This window comes from Ursus arctos, unplaced genomic scaffold (assembly GCF_023065955.2).
Source record: "Ursus arctos isolate Adak ecotype North America unplaced genomic scaffold, UrsArc2.0 scaffold_10, whole genome shotgun sequence".
Lineage (NCBI taxonomy): Eukaryota > Metazoa > Chordata > Mammalia > Carnivora > Ursidae > Ursus > Ursus arctos.
This window is the reverse complement of record NW_026622764.1, coordinates 11,089,920-11,111,985: the sequence shown is the minus strand read 5'-3', so window position 1 is coordinate 11,111,985 and position 22,066 is coordinate 11,089,920. Positions and strand designations below refer to the sequence as shown.

The 22,066-nt window shown below is 38.8% G+C and overlaps 1 protein-coding gene across 9 annotated transcripts in view; it reads left to right on the top strand.

Moving 5' to 3' along the window:
- The window catches only part of CLYBL (citramalyl-CoA lyase), a 282,103-nt gene that overhangs the window by 135,985 nt on the left and 124,052 nt on the right, over positions 1-22,066 (top strand). For all 9 annotated transcript variants that reach the window (XR_008957608.1, XR_008957607.1, XR_008957606.1 and 6 more), the window contains exon 2: positions 4,839-5,025. Coding sequence is in view for 3 of the 9 variants with exons in the window: in XM_026493537.4 (XP_026349322.1) it covers positions 4,839-5,025 (187 nt within the window). In the remaining 6 variants the exon portion in view is untranslated. The remainder of the gene's footprint in view (positions 1-4,838; positions 5,026-22,066) is intronic.

Below are 22,066 nucleotides of genomic sequence, written 5' to 3'. Positions count from 1 at the left end.
CAGGCACTCTTGACCATTCTTAAAAGCTCCCCGAGTGATGGTTATATTGAATCCCAGGTGGAAAACCCCTGCAGCATTAGGGGTACCTCTAGCTGTATAACTGGTTTATCAAGTGGGGGAGGAAAAGGAGAAAACCAAAACAAGGTTGAGAGGGTCCCCTTCTGACCAGAGGAGCCCCTAGACCTGCTGGGGGATATCTTATATCCAAAAGAAGGTCCCTCTGTAGAGAGAACTCACCATAAGGCTACCAGATTTTTTTCAACTCCTCTTAAGCCCCTGTTTTGCGTATTGTTTGAATACATTTACATGTTGACTATCAAGAGGCCCTAACTCCAAACATAAGATAAGTTAGCTCTTGTCACTTACTGCAGTTGTATTCATACGCAGTAGTCAGTGCTGAGCACAACTCAAGTATGGAACAGATTTTGAAACAGCCGGAGATGGAGGAAAGAAAGGATACAGCAGTAGTACAGGGAGGAGGGAGGCTTGGGGAAGCCGGGATGGGCTTCTGCCACCCGCCCAGAGACAGCCCCCTCCTGGACCTCAGAGTCTGCAAAACCTGAGGCCCAAACTCCCTCGACACCTTTCTTCTTTTCATTATTCCAAACAGTTTTGTGCCTTTGATCTTTTTCCCTGGAGCTTCATTATGTATGCCCTTTAGCCTTCCTGAGCTGCTTGCAGGCCATCCTTTGGGTGTTCTTCCCTGGACCTTCCGGGCATGTCCTGTTTCTTTTGTGCCACTTCCCCACAGTGCTCAGCACAGTGTGGGTCAGGGCCACTGCATGCAGTTGTGTGGGGGTATGGCCTGATCAGGGGCGCCTACAGAGAGGCTGAGCTTCAGCTCATCTCCACTCACCAAAGCATACTGCTTCAGGAGTAGAAGGTGTCTTTTTGCCCTTCTACCTGCTGGGAGGTGTGAGGGGGCCATTTTTTCTTATTTACACAAAAGGACCTGACGTGCTAGTGGAGACCCAGTGTAGGTCTCTCGGTAGGTGCTTACTCAGTGCTTGCTGAATGAGTGAATGAATGAACAAACAAATGAAAGAACATAGTGGAAAGCAGGATCAACAAGAGGCTTCCATAGTCATCTAGGTCTAGGTTAATGAGGCCCTAAATAAGCTAGGATGTAAACACTGTGTTTATGGAAAGGAGGGGATAAACATGGAGAAGGAGCAACAGACTGTGGGGCAGATTAAAGGGTCCAGGATGGTATAGGAGAGAGGGAATAAAAATGACCTCCTCCCTATAATCCCCACCAAAACTTGACTCTTCACAAGAAGAATAAGGACAGTGTGGTTGCAGATCCGTCCTACATTACTACCTCTGAATTGCTGGCTTTTTAAGGTGATAAGGCAACAGGAATGCTGTACCTCTTATGTGTGAGGCCCTGTGCTGAGCAGTGTGGAGGAGATATAGGCCTTGCTCTCCCTCAAAGGGCTCAGGATCTAGTTCACGGTGCTGGAGACAAGATTCCTGATGCAGGGCTGTGCTGACTAGCATCACACATGGGTGACAAGGTTCAGATAATCATAGTAACTAAGTGCATGATGCTTTACTGCTTGTGGTGAGCTCTCCCCTGTATGAGGTGGCTATATGTTGCTTCTCACTGAAGAGGAAATTAACACTTGGAGTGACATGGCGTCTTGCTTCTTATCCCATCTTCTGAATGCCAATCACAGTATTGGGTTGAACCATATAAAATTACCATTTTCATAGGTCAAAAATGGTCAGATATCCCAAATTGCATATAGTCCATTTTAACATTTTCTACTATGTTATGCTGCTACTTGAGACCTTTTGAATGGTTCTATTGACCTGTTTTAAGCCAGTTGGAAAAGGAATTTTTTAAAGGAGCTCCTGGTTGGCTTGGAAGAACATGTGACTCTTGATCTCAGACTCGTGAGTTAGAGCCCCACGTTGGGTGTAGAGATTACTTAATTAAATAAAACTTTAAAAAAAAAGGAATTTAAAAAAATGATGCTTTTTCTAGTATATATGCAAAATAGGGAAAAAATGTGCAGAGGCAGGAAAATCTTAATCCCAAATTCTATAGTTCAGGGGCATCCCTAATAACATTTTGGTGTATTTCCTTTCAGATATTTTCCCTTGCATTTTTTTCAAAGTTAAGATGTTACTGCATATATAATGTTATATCCTCTGTCTAAAAACAAGAGTAATTATCTTAACATTAAATATTTTTATAAACATAATTCTTAACAATAACATTATATTTCTTGAATGTTTGTCCTATAATTCATCCTACTGTTGACCTAAAAGTTGTTTTCAGTTTCTTAATATCTAGTTTCTTAATATCTACATATCTAGTCTTATTTCTAATTATTTTCTTAAGATTCTGTCTATTAGTTTGTTCCAGATGCTATAGCAGGATACCGTAGACTGGGTAACCTATAAACAACAGAAATTTATTTCTCACAGTTCTGGAGGCTGGGAAGTCCAAGATCAAGGCTCCGACAGATTTGCTGTCTCATGAGGACTCACTTCCTGGTTGTAGACGTCAGTCTTTTCACCATGTCCTCACATGGCAAAAGGGGGCAGGGAGCTCTCTGGGGCCTTTTTTCTAAGGATAAAAACCCTCAAGATTTAATCACCTCGCAAAGGCCCAACCTCCAAATACACTAGGGATTACGTTTCAACATATGAATTTTAGGGAAACACAAACATTCAGTCTACAACAATTCCCAAAAAGAATTTCATCAATAACTTGAAATTACTGGGCCAAAAAGTAGGAAACTTTTTAAGTCTTTTGATTTGTATCATTAGTTGCCTTTCCAGAATGCATCTGCCACCTTGATTAACTTTAGCCTTGATAGCAGTACTTTATCCTCGATAGCAGCCTTGATATCAAGCAGTCCTTTGCTGGTTCTGGTTTGCAGTGATAAATGCAGTTTGGAGTGATAAATGCTGTAGGAGTTTAAAGATGATGCTATGTATCATTTTTAAAGATAAACCAAGTATTTCCAGTCAGTGCAAAACGATGACAGATATTTCAGTTATTCTTCAATTAGCAGACCATAATATATGTTTTTTTCATAATATATTTTATATTAAAATGTCTTGTAAAACATATATACCTTTTCAAAGATTTTATTTATTTCAGAAAAAGAGTGAGAAAGAGAGAGAGAAGGCACACAGGAGGGGCAGAGGGAGAGAGAGAGAGAATCCCAAGCAGACTTCCCACTAAGTGTGGAGCCCAACTTGGGGCTTGATCTCACAACCCCAAGATCATGACCTGAGCTGAAACCAAGAGTCGGGTGCCCAACCAACTGAGCCACCCAGGTGCCCCAAGATGTGTACACTTTTAAAATCCATCTGTATCTGATCATACCTTATGTAGCACAATGCTTATGGCGTAGGAAAATAAGACTCAGACTCAAGTTTTATAGTATATTAAGGTTGGCTCCAAGAACAAATGAGGGGCCACACACAAAATTGGTAGGCCGCCAAAGAGTGAATGCTTTTTCTTGAGATTCATTGTCACAAGGCACACGAATCATGGCAAAATGTTACAACCATGCAAAATATTTGATGGCATTAACTTAGGATAGCTTCCAAAAAGGGCTTTCATGAAAAGTACAGCTGATACATTTTTGGAAAGGATGATGCTATTTACTAGGGGCAGAGTAAAACATTAGGGTGTTTCTGACTTGCTGTGGCCTTAACCCTTCCTTAACTGGGCGCTTCATAACATATAGCTTGTCAATTATGGGGAGGGCTGGCTTCATAGATATATGACCTGAACAGTCACACACGGCTCTGTGCTTAGAAGGGTCTAGTGCTTGGTTGATGTTCTTCTGTCACCGCCTTAAAATTTCTAATAGATTTTGAACAAGGGTCTATATTTTCGTTTTACTCTGAGCCCACAAATTATGTAGCTGGCCCTGATCTCACCCTCCTTTACCAATATTATGGGCTAAACCATAGTTTTCCCGGCACCAAATTATGGACCAGGTTAAGGGTGAGGGCTGTAATGAGGCAAACAAGGTTCTAGCCAACTCCTCTTACTTCCACAGAAGGTTAAACTGGGTCCAGGAGGAAATGGAAGGAAGAGAGCAGGGGTCAGAAGCAGGCAGGGGGTACTGACAGCTAGTTTCTCCACTAAGAATAACAGCAGTCTGTACTCGTGGTATGCCCACCACCACATCTGCCAGGCTCTCGCTGAGCACTTCATGTGCCGCCTTTTCTTTTACTGAATCCTCTCAACAGCCTGCAAAATTAGTATTATTTTTATCGATGAAGAATCTGAAGTTTTCAGTAATGAAGTTGCCCACCATTCCAGAGCTAGTAATGATCTTTTCCATTTGTTATTCTTTCTGCTCACTTACGAAGTAGCCAACCATCCTTGTCTGTCGTTAAAATTGAACTTGGGTCAGTTATTTGCCTACTTTAGACTCATTGGCAAGGAGAGGGCCATAGACTTACATAGGTTGTTTATTTTTTGCTTCTATTTTCATATAATTGTAGATAGTTATGGATACTTCTGGATACAAATTTCTTTCCTTTTTGTCCATGGATACTGTCTGGATAATATATTAATACCATAAGTGTTTTTCCAAGATGAAATAGGTACACACTCCTTCTTTTGTGTGAAGGTTGCCTCAGTAAACAGTGCTACATATTTTTAAACTTTAGCCAAAATGACATTTTGTTTCTTGGTTACTTCTGTTATTATTGTTTTCCTGGTTGTTATATGTGATTGTGATCTGCTGAAATTAAAATAGATTATCATGTTTTCTATTTTAATTTTGCATTAAAATAAGGTTTTTCAAAATTTGTAAATAGATTCTATTCTAGACTAACCCCAATTCTGTCTCCTGCAGGAAACCATTTTTGGCAGCTGATGTGCCCAGGCTTGGATATAGTTCCTCATCCAATCACAGGTACATTCCCCGGAGGGCAGTGCTCTACGTACCTGGAAATGATGAAAAGAAAATAAGGAAGATTCCCTCCCTGAACGTAGATTGTGCAGTGCTTGACTGCGAGGATGGTGTGGCTATGAACAAAAAGGTAATAGCATGATTTTTCCTTAGAACAGGAAAAAGAATGGATTGAAATTTGGTTCTATCTTGGTAACATCGCTCACTAGTTGAAAAGATTCTACCATACGCACCTTTTGTAATTACTAATATATTCTTGACCCAGCCTTCCTATGGGTTCCAAATGTGTCTCTTTTCTCCAAGAGAAAGGAAGAACCCAACCAGAATATACTTAAAATCATGACATTCAGTATATGTGACTATGTGGATATATTAATAAAGAGATAGGCACTCAATCCATTTTGGCTATGCAATTTATCAGTTTGGGTAAATTAGTTAATCCAGGAATTGTGGTGTAAATTTTTTAGGCCAGTAAGATGCAACTAGGAATTTATTTCTTTTTTTTAAGTAGGCTCCACACTGGAGCCCAATGCAGGGCTTGAACTCACTACCCTGAGATCAAGACCTGAGCTGAAACCAAGAGTCAGACGCTCAACTGACTGAGCCACCCAGGTGCCTCAGGAATTTATTTCTTTTTAATATAGAGAAATGGCTTTATCTCTTCTGGAACAAGTGCCAAGAAAATAAAAGATAGACTTCTATGAATAAGTCACCATTTTTCCTACTTAATTTAAGGGAAACTACCTGCAGAACCTTAGGGTTGCAGCTTTTGGCTGATTTCCTCATGGCCTGACCATAGAACTGAGCCTTAAGAAATATCCCATTGCCAACAGGTGCAAGAGGTTCTTACTGGGTGGTGGCATAATGGGTGCTTTTTGTTTCATTTAGTTTGCTTAACTTCATTTTCCAGGTTTTTATAAGTGAGGATGGATTTGTTCAGTAAGTAGGTGAAATAATTATGTGTAAATCCTTCTAACAATAATTTATGTTTTCATGGAACTTTTTAAGTTAAAAACATGTTTTTACTTGACCTTTCTCTACCTAGTCCCTAGACAGTGAGGTTGTCTGGGAATAGATTGTGGGGCTGGGGGACAGAGAGAGCTGACCACCTGGATTTATGCCTATTTGGACACTTTCTTGTCTTAAGTGATCTGAAATAGCATGGCTGTACTGTACAGCTTTCTCGATTAATTGCTTTCCTTGGAGAGTCTAGCAAACAAATATTTGCCTTAATTAAAAAAGAAAAAGTTAACTTCCAGCATCTTCCTAATGGTCAAATTAAGACTTTCCAAGTATTTGGAAAAGGATTAGAATAAGCATGTGGAATCTAAAGCGTCTCCTCAACATCTTTGGCATGCCCCAAGGAAAATACAATTAATCTTTTTCCCAGAGATTAAGGTAAATAGGCCTTTTCTTGAAGGATATAATGTGCTTCCAGTATGCTCCCTTCCAAAACTCATGTAGTGCACTCTAAGATTAGATACTAAATTGTAATTTCAGTTCTTTGTGACCCAGGGCAATTCACTTTACTTCTTTGCCTCAATTTCTTATCTATACTGTGGGATGACAAAATCTTCTTTTGTCAGGGACAGGGATTATTATGAGGAAAAAGTTTGATAAAATGCCTGAGAGTAGCTTGATTTCCTATAGGAAATAGATTAGATAAATCCTGTAGTAATCGTGATTAGAGGGGAATTTATTTTAGCATGTAGCACAGTGAGCCATTAGGTACCCTGATAAACTTCTAATTATATTTCTCCACAAATCTTGAGGCTATCTTCCCATATTCGCCAGAGGATGTTTCTTGCCACCCAGATAAGTTGGAAATATGGTCCATTCTCGCCTCACATTTCCTTACTGTTCACCCGTGTTCTCAAGCTCATCCTACTACCTCCACTTACAGGGAAGCTAAGGAAGGGAAGGGGAAGGAAGAATTCATGATGGGCCAGCTCTGCCTGCCATCTTTATGTTTATATCCAAACAGTGTCTTCATCAGGACACTCCAGTTCTCTTAGCGCAGTTAAACTTCCCATTAATTGCTGGACTTGTAAAAAAATTTTTCTTGAAATCTCTATCCAGGAACTAATTTTATCTCATATATTTTATTTCATAGCCCTTACCTATCAAGGTCTTTCTGGATTTTGATTTCATCATTCATCATTAGCATTTGAGAATTTGACCAGCATATCATATGAAAATTTAACCAGTTTCTCATTTAAAAGTTGAAGAGGTTGGAGCCAGGTATTGCACAAGCATGCAACTAGAAGCTTCTGTTATGTTTTATTTGTAAAGTGCTGACTAAATGCCAGGCACTGTTTTAAGGGCTTTAATTTTGCATAACAACCAAGCGAGGTACTATTATACTGTTTCTACAGATAGAACTGAGGCATGGAGAGGTCAGTTAATGAATCAATACTGTGAGTATGGTTATTCAGTCATCTAACGCTCCTAAAATCCATCTTTTCATGAGGATATTACAAGAGATTTTTTTTCTAATGCCATTTCAAAACAAAGATACCATCCCAATTTACCTACCTAGAAATACCTTCTCCCCCTGCACTTACACCTTGCCAGAAAGACAGGTTAAGCAGACGAGACTTGATCTTAAAGAACCCATATCAGTACCTAGTTGTTACCATCTTCATTTTGAAGTGCTGGAGATAGAAAAATAGTAACAGTTACCATTTACCAAGAGTTTTCTATGTAGGAGGTGCTATATAAAATACTTTTTACATGTAACCTCATTTAATACAGCAGTTTTGAGATATGTCCAAGGTCACAGTGCCATTAAATATAGAACCAAGATTCGAATCTCCTAGAATTTTTGCTAGGAATCAGCCTCAAGTTCACCTCTCTGCATAATCCCATAATTAAACTTTTCCCCCTTTCTTGGTAAGTTTGTACCTTGGCTTCTCTTTATCTTTTGTCACCTTTGTGTATTCCATGGTTTCTTGAAGGTAATGGGAGCTCCGTGTTCTCCTCTACAAATTCTTTTTGTGTCTTGGGATTGTAATCTGTTTAGACCTAGGGACTTCAACTCATTTGAAATGTCCGGATACATCTGAAACTTCTCACATATTGCACATATATTCTTTTTTTCTTTGTTGAAGTCACCTTTTAATCATATTTCTTTTTTTTTTTTTTTTAAGATTTTATTTATTTATTTGACAGAGATAGAGACAGCCAGAGAGAGAGGGGACACAAGCAGGGGGAGTGGGAGAGGAAGAAGCAGGCTCCCAGCGGAGGAGCCCGATGTGGGACTCGATCCCGGAACGCCGGGATCACGCCCTGAGCCGAAGGCAGACGCCCAACGACTGCGCTACCCAGGCGTCCCTTAATCATATTTCTTATTGGATATTAGTCTTCTCGATGAACAAGATGGAGTAGAGACCATTTTTAGGGAGTTTATTTCTTAAGAAGAAATCCGTATTAAAACTCATTTCAGATGTTCTAATTATAGTTTGCTAAACTCAACTATTATTGTCTAATCAACTTTCTTGGCACTACTAAAACTTAAGTTGCTTCATTTTGTATCTCATTTTATTTCTTTTTTATTAGTAGACTAATTCAATATTTCATTTGATTGACACTGTGGAGTATGGGTTTATAATGAAAACAATAGGAGTTTCCACAGAGCAGTTTATAAGTGTATAATACCTTCCAGCATGCTCTAATCCTGTCCTGCTAATCCAGTTTGTGTTTAAGTAGCTCCTTCATGTCAAGGATGGCACTACCAGCTCACCTTCCCAAGTATGGATGATGAAAAAACTGTCTCCACTCCCCTCTTACCTTTTTCTTTTCGTTGTTAAATGCATGAGGAGATACAGGACTGCATAAGCCACTGCTTGCTGGGACACAGTGAAAATAAGCCAAGTAATGCAGATTTCTGGTGAATCTCCATGACACTTGGGTGAGGCCAAGAAAGTAGGAGTAGAATAAATAGAGAGAGGATTCCAGGGCTGCTATTTTAGTTGAGTAAATATTTAAGTAAATATTTAAATTTATTTAATATTTAAGCTTAAATATGTAAATTTAGACACTCAGTATCTAAATAAACATTGAATGTCTACTCAACCAGGCACTGTGGCAAGAAGGAGGGGAACAAAGATGATTGTATGGTCCCCAACGTGGAGGACTTAAAGGCTGGTGATGAGACAGGCAAAAAGTAAGAAGTTATAATCCAAGCAGATAGGTCTATAAGAACATGTATTTTTCTTTTTTTTAAGATTTTTTTTTTTAATTTTATTTATTTATTTGACAGAGATACAGACAGCCAGCGAGAGAGGGAAAACAAGCAGGGGGAGTGGGAGAGGAAGAAGCAGGCTCATAGCGGAGGAGCCTGATGTGGGGCCCGATCCCATAACACCGGGATCACACCCTGAGCCGAAGGCAGACGGTTAACTGCTGTGCCACCCAGGCGCCCCAGAACATGTATTTTTTATTCTCATTTGGTTCTAAGTATTTTTTTTTAAGATTTATTTATTTATTTATTTATTTATTTATTTATTTGAGAGAGAGAACGAGTGCGTGCGTGCATGAGTTGGGGGAAGGGCAGAAGGAGATAGAGAATCCCAGCCAGACTTCTGCTGAGTGAGGAGCCTGATGAGGAGGGTGAGGTGCGGCTCCATCTCACAACCCATGAGGTCATGACCTGAGCCAAAATCACAAGTTGCATGCTTAACTGACTGAGCCACCCAGGTTCCCAGGTTCTAAGTATTTTTTAATTTCCATTTTGATCTCTTGCTTGATACAGGAGCTACTAAAGAGTGCATCCCAAACTCTCTGTGGTAAAGAACCAATTTGGTTATTTTTATTTGTTGTTACTTTATTTTGTTTTTTTAACATTTCTAATCTATTGTTGACTGATACTTTTATAAAATACAAAAAAAAAAGAATTGCTAAAAAAATTAAACACTGCTTGGCTGTCACAACAATGTCAATTACTATAGAAAAGTTTCTAAATTCATACTCCCTATTTCATACATACCTCCCAGTGTCATGGTTTATGGACCAGAAATTGTGGACCAGAGTGGTCTGTAGACCACAGTTCGAGTAAGTCGCAGAGCCTTAGAATTTTTAAATTTTCAAGCATATGAGAGATTTTTTATTTATTCTTTTATTGCTGACCTCTATCTTGGTTGCATGATGGTTAGAGAATGTGATCTGAATAATGCTGATTTTTAGAAATGTGTTGAGTTCTGCTTTATATGAGCCATCCTTGTAAATGTTTCATGTGTGATTAAGAAGAAAGTGTAGTTTCTGGGGCGCCTCGGTGGCTCAGTCGTTAAGCGTCTGCCTTCGGCTCAGGTCATGATCCCAGCATTCTGGGATCCAGCCCCGCATTGGGCTCCCTTCTCGGCGGGAAGCCTGCTTCTCCCTCTACCACTCCCCCTGCTTGTGCTCTCTCACTGCGTCTCCCGCTGTCAAATAAATAAATAAAATTTTTTAAAAAAAGAAGAATGTGTAATTTCTGTTTACTAGACCAGAGTTCTGTATATTTTTCCATTAGACCAAACTTGTTAATTATATTATTCAAATACCCAAATCTTTTCTGATTTTTATCTCTTTGATATATCAGTAATTGAGAGGCTAGTTGAAATTTAGTGGATAATTTGCCAATTTTCCCTGTAGTTCTATCAATTTTTGCTGCTGATAGTTTGAACCTATTTTATTGGGTGTCTACAAATTCAGAATTATTATATCTTCCTTGTATATTGAATCATTTATTATTATGCCCTAAAATGTTTTTACTTTAAAGTTTCTGTGGTCTGATATGAATATACCAGCTTCCTTTTGGTTAGCATCTGCCCAGTATATTGTTTTTAGCCTTTTGCTTTCAACTTTTCCATATCTTTATGTTTTACATATGTTTCCTATTGTTTTTAAAATTTTTATACCTATGTGGACAGTCTCTGTCTTCTAACTGGAACATTAATCCACTTACTTTTTATTTTTATCTTTATGTTTAAGTAATCTCTACACAACCCCAAGATCAAGAGTCGCATCTTTCACCAACTGAGCCAGCCAGGCACCCCATTTACTTCTAATGTAATTACTGATGAATTTAGATTTAAATATACCGTTATTATTTGCCCTATTTTTCTCGTCTTTCTATGGGTTTGTTTGGGTTTTTTTTCCCTCATCTTTCCTGCCTTTTAAAGATTATTTGACTTTCTTGTTTTGTTTTCTTAGTCCCTGTTTTCCTCTCTTAGTTTAGAAGTTATGACTGTATTTCTAACTTTTATTGGTTACGCTTGAAATTTTACCAGTATACTTAACAAAGCCTAAAATTAATCTTCACCCTCTTCCTGGACAATACAGAAGTTTAGAAAACTTTAAATCCAATCCTCTCTCTTGTAATTGATGTTATTTTTGCCTAGTATTTCAATGATCTCTTTGTAATCTCACAAATTTTGTATTATTGCTATCATTATTTTACATATACAGTATTTATTTAGATTAACCTACATATTGTATCACTTCTTTAACTTGCTTATTATTTCTTCTTTTACATCTCAGACCTTCATTCTAGGGTCATCTTTCTCTCTTCTTATGTGCCTTCTTCAGAGTTTCCTGTATAGCAAAGTTTCGTTGGTGGAGAACTCTCACAGTTTTTATTTGTTTGAAAATGTCTTTGTTGTTTGGCTAGGTAGAGAAATCTGAGTGAAATCTATTTTCTCTCAGAACTCTGAAGATATTACTTCATTGTCTTCTGGTTTCTATTATTGCTAATGGGAACTCTATTGTCAGTCTACAAACAAGGTTACTTGCCTTTTCTTCTTTGGCTGCTTTTAAGATCTTGTCTTTGGTGTACTGAAGTTTCAGTAAAATGTTGACTAAGTGTTGGGGCACATTGGTGGCTCAGTTGGTTAAGCATCTGACTCTTGATTTCATCTCAGGTCATGATCTCAAGGTCATGAGAATTAGCCCTATGTCAGGCTCCACACTCAGCGGGGAGTCTGCTTGAGATTCTCTTTCTCCCTCTCCCTCTGCCTCTCCCCACCCCACCCCACTCACACACACACACACACACACACACACACTCTCTCTCTCTCTCTCTCTCTCTCAAATAGATAAAGAAATAAAATCTTAAGAAAATATTGACTAGGTGTTGGCTTATTCCTCCTCCCCTTCTTTCTCGTTTTCCTTCCTTTACTTAGTATAAGGTACTTTTCGTATATTTGTGGATTCATGTCTTTATCAGTTCTATAAAATTTCTACCATTAGCAATTCACATGTCGCTTCTAATCCATTCTTTCTATTCTTTCCTTCAGAGATGACAAGTAGACCTATTTAGGAGCTGTTCATTCTATCTTCCCTGTCTCTTAGTATCTTTTCACATTTCCTTTCATCTTGTCTATCTGTGCTACAGTGCTGGTTAGTTTTTCATATGAGGCCAACACTTTTCTCATTCTCTTCAGTTGTGTTTAATCTGTTTCATCCATCCTCTGAGCTTTTTATTTTAATTGTTATATTTTTTATATCTAGAAGTTCTCTTTGACTTTTTTCATATCTACTTGGTCAATTCTGAATCTGACAATTTCAGTTATTTCTTTTTCTTTCTTTTCTTTTTTTTTTTAAACAGACTCCACGCCCAACATGGGGCTTGAACTCATGACTCTGAAATAAAGAGTCAGATGCTCTACCGACTAAGCCAGCCCGGCGCCCCCAATTTCAATTATTTTTGCTTTTAAATCACTTTTTGTTGTTCACTGACCAGCACTCATGATGTGAACCCATATTGATTGAAATTAATTCTTGGGAATCCCAAAGGCCTAGAATGGGAAGGTTTACCTCTAAGAATTTGTGTCTGCTTTTGCTGGGAGTCAGGGATATTACTAATTTGGAGTCTCAATTTGTTTTCCTCCAGCTTTGCGCTGATCTCAGACTTAGGGTCCTGATAGCAGGTCTGATACAGGTATTTAGTTCCAAGCTTTCTTATTTTTCTGACCCTTCATAAATTAGAAGTCAACTCCATTTTACGTTGTTGTTATTGTTTTATGTTGGCCTCTGGAAAATTCCTTTATGTTCTTAAGAACCCAGCAATGCAATAAAAAGTACTTATGTTGAAATGTATCCATGTTATGGTTGGATGGTCCTTTAGAGAATGTGGTTTGCCATATTGCCAAAGTAAAGTACCTATCCTTTAAAAAAATTTTTTTAATAATAAACTTAAAAAGAATAGTCTAAAATTCATTTTTACACATAAAGAGTCAAGTAGTTATGAGATAAAGCAGCCCATAAACATCATTCCATTTCTCCCCTCCAGACACAGTCCCTTTTATCTCTTCTAGCTTACTCTTTTGGCAATAACTCCCCTATCTCTAAGTGATACACTTCTTGAATTATTTTTTCAATTTCAGGCATGATATTAACTCCTTGCTATGGGATTTACCCCACCACCACCCTCACTACTATATGTGAATTTCTTCATCCCTCAATCATCCAATAAAATTTTATAAAACTTTGATAAGATTAGTATTCAGTATAAAAACTATTTAGAGTTTAACTATGTAGTAATAAGCTGATTACCTTTTTTCCCTCTGACATCCTGTTGTTTCCCCTGGAGTTCATAATTATCTTTTTTTTCTCCTGACTTTGTTTTGTATTCAGTTGTCACTAAGTCAAAACTTACCTCTTCACTAATTATCCAAATTCTTCTAAATATGTTCAGAAGCATCAGTATTTTATGTCTCATCTTCTTGGAAAAATGTCTCCTTGTGTCTTCTGATCCCCTGTAATAGCTCCTGAGAGAAAGTTCCCTTCTGAAAGACAAAAGCAACTTACATGAACATAATATCATTTTTCTTCTAATTTGATTTGTAAGTAGTGGGATGTGTTAGGAGTTTATAGTCATGAGGGGTCTTATCTTCAGGAAGCCAAAGGAAGAATTCTTGAATTGTAACTCAAGGAAGGCTTTTCTATGGGAACCTAAGGTAGTAAAATCTGGGATGTCACCTGTGGGCACCTTGATTTGATACCAGGGACCCAGTTCAGTGGAAGGGGTAGGGGACTTCACCACAGAAAGCCTATTTAAATTTCCCAATTTTAACACTATCTAGCCAGGAAACTTGAATCTATAAATTCAAGAGCCTCTCTTTCCTTCTGTGTCGTATGAGATAGGTGATAATGAAACTGCACTGCCCACCACAGGACCAGCTGTGAGGCTCAAATAGAAAAGCACTTTGTAAACTCTCAAGTGCTATAGAAATATTTTTTTAAGTAGTGGTATCATTCTTAAAGTAATAAAGCTTAGAAAATTTAGAATAGATAGTCTGTTTCTTAAGATGTCTCTTTCACATAGAGGAAAGTTATTTGATGGTCAAGAACACAGATATTGGAGCCAAGCTGCCTGTGTGTGGATTCTGATAACACCTTGTCCTAATAGTGTGAACTTGGGTAAATTACTCTACTTCTTTGTGCTTCAATATCACCTTCTGTAAGTGCTGTATGACTTTCGATAAACATTTAAAGAGCAATTGTCTTAACTATACTTCTGGCCAAAGGTCTGATGCATTAATTCAAGTCTCCTTGTAATGCCAAGGGTCACTGGTATTGATTCATACTTCGATTCTTGACTCTCACAGGGTAATATATTGACATAGGTAGGTTTTAGCTCTAAATGCAATGGAGTTTGCCAATTTTGCTGTTTTTTTTAACCTTTCTCTTAATATAGTGGACAAATAAAGAAAAGACTTTAGAGACAAAATACCACTTTTTCTCTCTACTTCCCTCACAGATTTCTTAACACCAGGGGGCTAGAGACAACTATCTTAGGAATATCTTACGTATTTTTTTCTTAGTATATCAGAGAAGAGATTATCTTTCTTGAGAAGCTAAGCAATACATTTTACTTTGCATTTACTTTCTTGGCAGAAAGGGAGTAGGAAAATGGTAGAGGAAGGAAGACAAATCTGCCTGTGAGGGCCTGGGGCCCATGAGAATTGTTAGTGCAAGGGAGAGCTAGGCTGTGGTCTGGGTCCTGACAAAGATCCATTTATAATGACATTCTTCATTATGGGAAACAGAAGGAGGAGGACTGTCACAGAGCTTCCCTCAGCAGAGTGTCGAGGGGAGCCCCTGGTTAGTGGGGATTGGAACAACAGCTCTTTTCCCCACCACTTTCTCGCTTGGCAGAGGATCTAGGGCTGCCAGGAGGACCACCATCACAAAAAGTAAGAGGGAGCCATTTGCCTTCTAAGCAACCCCCAGTGCTTCAGAAGCCCCATAGGATCATTCTGTGAGGTCATGTTCTTTGAATACTTCTGTTCCTGCTATCCATTTTGAATATCAGTACACGTGTGAGGCCTAAAGAAAGGTAGTGGTTGTGAAGGAGACAACAATTGGAGGCAACACTGCAAAGGCAAGGGAAGTGCAGTTGCATCCCCAACAGTGAGTCTCTTTCTAAGTATTCTTCACAAATAATAATTTAAAAAGCACTCTTTGTTACCTGTCAGACTGCAGAACTCTGGAGCCATTGCATTTGTGAGTATGAGTTGCTCGTTAAGAAACATCAAATATCATGATCTCAGGGTCATGGGATTGAGCCCCAAGTTGGGCTCAGTGATGGGCATGGAGCCTGCTTGGGATTCTCTCTCTCCCTCTGCCCCTCCTCCCCACTCATGCGCATGTACTCTCTTCTCTCTTAAAAAAAAAAAAGGAAAGAAAGAAAGAAACACCAAAATGTCAGTCAAGGCCGTTGGCTTATTATCAATTGATAAATATGAATATGACTTCCTGACACTCATCATTTTAAACAGTTAACTCTTGAGTTCCTCTGTAATGCCTTTAATTGTCATACAGGTAGAAGATCCTTTTCTACCCTGAACACATGTATTCTAATTTGTGTTCTCATTTTGGCTTCTTGCATACACACACACACGCACGCACGCACACACGCACACAAGTTCATAGACACTAAACCCCTATTTGTACTTATCATGTGCACACACAAATACATTTAGCTTAATTTTAAATACCTCTGTGCTGTTACTTCGGTTGAAATAAATTAGTAGAGTAGTGAGGTGTATTCTCCCTACAGGGAGAAAGCTAACTGATGTGCAGTGAATGATTAAATGTATACAGGGGCGTGGGGAGCTAACTCCTCTTCAATAGGGGTGTGAAATTGGGATAGAAGGCTCCTCTCCCAGGGGCCTTGCCTTTATTAAAAGACTTGAGAGCTTGGGAGATTTCTTCAATAGGAATTGGGGTATCTGTGAGTCTTTTTGGAACAGTATGGAAAGCTGAACTGTGCTTAGGAACTCTGCAAGGTCTTTTTGATCCTTAAAGGTTCTGATATAAAAACCTATCCAGGTTTTCATAAAAGTAGTAAAGTGTTTTCAGTCTTTTATCAATCCATTCATACCCTTAAATAACCTTTCCCCTTTTGTCGAGTAATTGCTTTAACCTCCCCCCCAAAAAACCCTGACCTTTTCTCCCCTCATTGTTTTATTCTTCAAAACAGGGTTCTTTTTAATGCAAGGATTCAAATATCTCTATTAGGGTCATAATAGTCAGCAATTTACATTTAATGAGCTCAACAAAATCTCTTTACAAAGAAATGCAGGCTTCAAATCACCAGTTATTTCTTTTCCTGCAATTCCCAGGAATCCAATTAAGTAAGACAGTATGATCTATAATATGATATACCTGACTATGGAAAGCCCAAGCCTAGAACAGATCTTTGAGCTCCAGCTCAAAATTAAGATTAAAAGAAAGGATCCCAGCTTAAATGAGCTGAAACTTTATAAAAGTAGAAACTATAGTCATTTCCTCCAAAATGAAGTAAGAAATAACTTGGAATGTATAGTGAAAATCATTAAACTTCCCTATTCCAAATTTAGCAACCAATTAAAACCCCTTCTTTTTTATCAAGGGACCTTAGATGATTTTCACAAAATAAGCCCAGGAGGTTTCAGTTTGCTAAATCTCTGTCACTAAAGAATGAAGTACACGTAGCCACCACCAAAATGAAGGGGATACAGCATGAAATTTTGCAGTGCAACATACTTGGTATCGAAGAATAGTGTATTTTTCAAGTTTTCCTATTTTAGTGGTCACAATATATAAGTATTAGATATCACCATGTTTTCAATAATAAATTAGCAGGTATATTTTAAGGCATAATTTAACATTTTGATCTAGAGAGGGATTAAGAAATAATACACTTTTGGGGCGCCTGGGTGGCTCAGTCATTAAGCCTGCCTTTGGCTCAGGGCGTGATCCCAGAGTCCTGGGATCAAGCCCCGCATCAGGCTCCTCTGCTGGGAGCCTGTTTCTTCCTCTTCCACTCCTCCTGCTTGTGTTCCCTCTCTCGCTGCCTGTCTCTCTCTGTCAAATAAATAAATAAAATCTTAAAAAAAAAAAAAAAGGAAAAAAAAAAGAAATAATACACTTATGCCATATATTTTTAAATACATCAGAGCTTCTCAGGATGATGATAGTTTAATTCTTATTCTATACCTGCTGTGTAGGTTGAAGAAGATGGCGTTTTAATGGGAAAAGAAAAGTGTGGCTTGTCAGAGGCAAATGTCAAGTCAAGAACTAACCCAAGGCATAGCCTGCCTTTCTCATAAAGATATGCCATCTGTTTCAAATACGTTTTTGCAACTTTTTCCCGTTTGAAGCAATTGTGCTAGTCATTCAGTGGTCATAAATTAACCTACAAAAGTTAACAGTTGTCCCCTGAATTTCCACCCAAATCTAGTCTAAGAAGCACATATTTTTGGGAAAAGAATTGATTAGCTCCAGGTAACTAGACCAAAAAAACCTTCCTTGACATGTGTCAGAAGAGGAAAAGCCTAGAGAGAAAGATGAGCCAGGGGGCCGGCCTGAGATGAAAGTAGGCTTCCCAAAGATGCCTCAAGTTTTTCCAGTAAAGTATGAATTCTTGAAGCCTCCCAGGGTAGAAGAATGAAGCCAGATTGAGCCCCAGTAGGGTATTCTACTAAGCCTTTCATATACATTATCTAATTGCCTTTCCATAGTAGCAGAAGTCTGATGGTCTGGCCCAACTAGTACAAGGCAAGAGTGTCAAGAGCTTCTCTTTCTTGGAGCTATGGATGACTAGATGCATAGGAAAAGGAAAGTAGAAAAGTGGGGCCAATAAAGGGGCAGAACTTCCAAATAGGCTGTCAAAGCAAAGGAGCCTGAAGTGGGCAGGAAGCACCCAAGTTTGGAGTCAAGTTATGAAAAGGTTAGGGAGAACTAGATCAAGACCTCCCATTGGTCAGGAGCTCCCACTCTCTGGGCAGGAGCTGTGTGTTACTGGGTTTTCCACATTTCCTCTGGAGACATATTCCACATATCAGCCTTCAGTTCTTAGGGTCAGAGCAGGTATGGGCATTATCACAGCTCCTTCCTGTGTTCTTGGATTTTGAATTTTGATTCATTTCTGGGCCAAAGGCAGTTACTACAATCATTCTTTTTGGCCTCTGTTCTAATTGGAGTGAGCCTTGGAGCTGACCGTGGTGCTGAAGGTGGTGTGGGAACAATATTAAAGAACATTGAGAATATCCCTGTGTGCCGGCACTACTTCTAAGTGCTTTGCACGGATTCACTCATTTCATATGCACAGCAACTCTATGAAAGAGGTGCTGTTATTCCCATTGAGTGTAATACAGAGAGGTTAACAAACTTGTCCAAGGTCACACAGCCAATAAGTGGGGAAGCTCTATACCTTAGAGCTTCACTTGTGGTCACTACACTTGCTAATGAGAGTTATTATCAGAGCCATACAGAACTTACCAAATTTTCACTTGTTCAAGTTTTGTCCAAGCAGAAGTGAGCTGTGGTTCTCTATCTCAAGTTGCCAGGAAGGTACTGTGGTTTGGCATCTTGGAGAGCCTGACACAGCACTGAAAACTGATTGGGTACACAGAAAAAGAGTGGCTGACTTACTTCACCATAACAGTCATTATGCCTTAATGTAATGACTTGTTCCACATCTGCTTTCCTGGTAGACTCAACTAGGTGTAGAGGGTGCCAGTGTATCCCCCCCAGCTTACCATAGTGCTTGGTACATAGTAGGTCCTCAGCAAACATTTGATGAATAAGTGAGTTACATGTGAGCAATATAAAAACTGTTATTAACACATGTACTATTTCAGCATTAATAGAAGCACTGTAAATTTGTTAAAATCTGAAAAAAAATAGAAGCACGATGTTGAAAATATACTCTCTTGGTATTTTATATTTGTCATGCCCCATCTTGGGAGTTATGTGAAGTTTGGAATGCATCTTAATCTCTTATAGATGCATCTATACAGACAAATGAAACAAAACCCTAAGGTCATGATTTAGACAATTTGAATACCTCGACACATGCACGATTGACCTTTTATTATATGTTCTATTTGGGAGCTTGTGCTATATTTGAGATTTGGGGTTTTACAGTATCTCAAGAAGGTAATTCCTATTGACATGAAAATAACTCTGAATGCCTTTTTTAGAAGGTATATGAGTACTCTGTGGTAGCAGTTTGTAGTGGCAATTATAGCATATTCCAACCAAATTTCCCTTTTTGAAGCCTATTTGTTGAATTTCGTCAAATCACATTTGTGTTGTGTCATATGAACATGTAGGAGATTTCCATATCTGCCATGTTAACTCTTTTCCAGCGTGTGTGTGTTTTTAAACAACACTCCACAGCTGAGCTCTTGGAGGACCGGGCCTATTTTGACAGCTCTCCTTAGTCCGCGTATCACCAAGCTTGTTCTCTGCCAATATGTTTCACATGATTCTGTGGACATGTGTAGCGCGCCTGTGCAACTTGCAAACACCCATACATTATTACAATAATAATTGGGTTTTGATGCAACTGGAACTCAGTACTACCAAGCTGCCAGCATTTCCTTTTGGCTACCAGTACTAGGCAGGAAAATTATAGTCTAACTGTCTTCCTGTTTATTGATAAACAAAGTGGCCAGCCCAGCAATGGAGCCTGATTAGCAGTTTGCACCCTTTGTGAAAGGATAAACAGAACCCTACTGTTTTCTGTGTTTGACTGCAATTTGCATCTTTAAAGAGGTTGGACTGCCCTGAGATTCATGTTCAACTTCCGAGTGCCTGAATATTCGTTGATATGTTACATGTCAGCCTCCTTGTTTTCTTCTCCTTCATCTTGAAACAATATTTGCCAGCATATCTTTGTTCCCATCTGGCCTACCATAAGCTTCCGGAGTCACCTGTCTGAAGGGGGGAGGGGGTGGGAAGAGAAATATGTCTCTGTTTCACCACACTTGAATTTTCCATTCCCAGAAGGCCCTTTAATGCCAACTCAACTCCAGTTTTGAAGAGAGGATGATATAGAAGTGAAGAGCCAAAGACAAAAGGGAACCTGCTTACCACTCTCACTGGCCTACAGGATCATTTTGGGGGCCCTTTGCCTGCCCCTACCTTCACCCACCCTCCAAAAAATGCCCTCCCCTTTGTAAAACAAAATATAATATTAGCCTCTACCTCAAGTTTGATATAGTGTTCTATTCTGAATTTTATTTGAACCTAATTAGATTCTTTAAATGTTAACAGACCAAATAGTTGACTCCCCCATAACTATTTTTTTTTTAAGATTTTTATTTGTTTATTTGACAGAGATAGAGACAGCCAGCGAGAGAGGGAACACAAGCAGGGGGAGTGGGAGAGGAAGAAGCAGGCTCATAGCAGAGGAGCCTGATGTGGGGCTCGATCCCATAACGCCAGGATCACGCCAGGATCACGCCCTGAGCCGAAGACAGACGCTTAACCGCTGTGCCACCCAGGCGTCCCCCCCCCCATAACTATTTTTAAATGAGAGAAATGAATATCATTTTAACTTGAATTTGCATGATGGAAAAGGGAGCATTAATACATGTAAACATGGATTAATCCATTTAAGTACATTTTTCCCATAGTCCTTACTGTATGTAAACAACATTTGTTCTGCCTTAGAGATATTGCATGATTGGACCCATGAGACTGGTTATCCACTGAACAGTTTCCTTTTATAACATCAAAAGAAATGTTATATGTTTATTGGAGGTTGTAGGATGTTAAGTGTAGTTAGACATGAATTGTACCTCAGCTATTTTGTTAATGCCAATAGGGATTAAATTCGATTTTATAGCTGTTGTAGAAGTCTGTTTGGTAGCTAACAAGTGGGATTTTTAAATCCTGGAAAACATAATCCTATTATAAAACAGGCAGCTGAATTAACATTACCCAGAAAGGTTCTCTTCATGGATTAGCATTTTTTGACAATAACAAAGAAAATCATCAAATTCTATGGGGATATTACATGCTTTTCTCAAAAGTCAGAAGAGCGAATTGGGAAAAAAGAGCAAGATAAATGACCAAACATGCTATTACTTAGACTCTTTCTTTTTAAGAAGAGCAGTGGAGGCTGGGAAGAACAGCTGAGGGTGGCCTTGTCTGTAATAATGGCACGTGCTCTGGAGTTGGAAATGGGGCCTTGCTGATTTATATGTCGATGCTGTACCTTCAATTGTATGTGATTATTTACATCAGTAATTTTCTACTCCTGGTTTCCTCATGTGGTCACCCAAAGGCAAAAAAAGTCACTAGGAACCAAAGTCTGTGAATGAAAACACAAATTGGTGGTGGAATAAATACTTTGCTACTTCCTGTGAAATCAGTAACAGTGCTCCAGTTATTATTAGACCCTAGAATCTGAGAACTCTAGAGCTGAATATGAACTTGACATTTATTTTTTCATTTTTATAGTCCTAAGTTTTAAACACTACAAAAAGATGAATCTCTCTCTCTCTCCTTAATAGACAGTCATACATGCTGCATACATACACATATACACAGTTAAATGCCTTTTTATTTTTAAAGAACCTTTCTTTAAGTCTTAGCCATCGGTTTTGGCTTATGGTGAGGGTTATTATTAGAGCTTGCAGGACTTGCCAATTTTCATTTGCATGGGTATCATCTTAGCAGATAATCACATGGGTTTCAATCACTGGCATATCATTGTGTTAGATAATTGCACAGGCATAATCACATATGGATCTGGAGCAAGTCATCACGTGGGCATCAATTCCATCTATATAGAGGAAGGTAATTGCATTAGAAGCAGGAAAGGGTGTGTCTTTGTGGCAGATAACCGCATGGGTATCAATCACATTGAGGTAGATAATCCTGTACGCATCTACCGCATGTACTAATGGTGA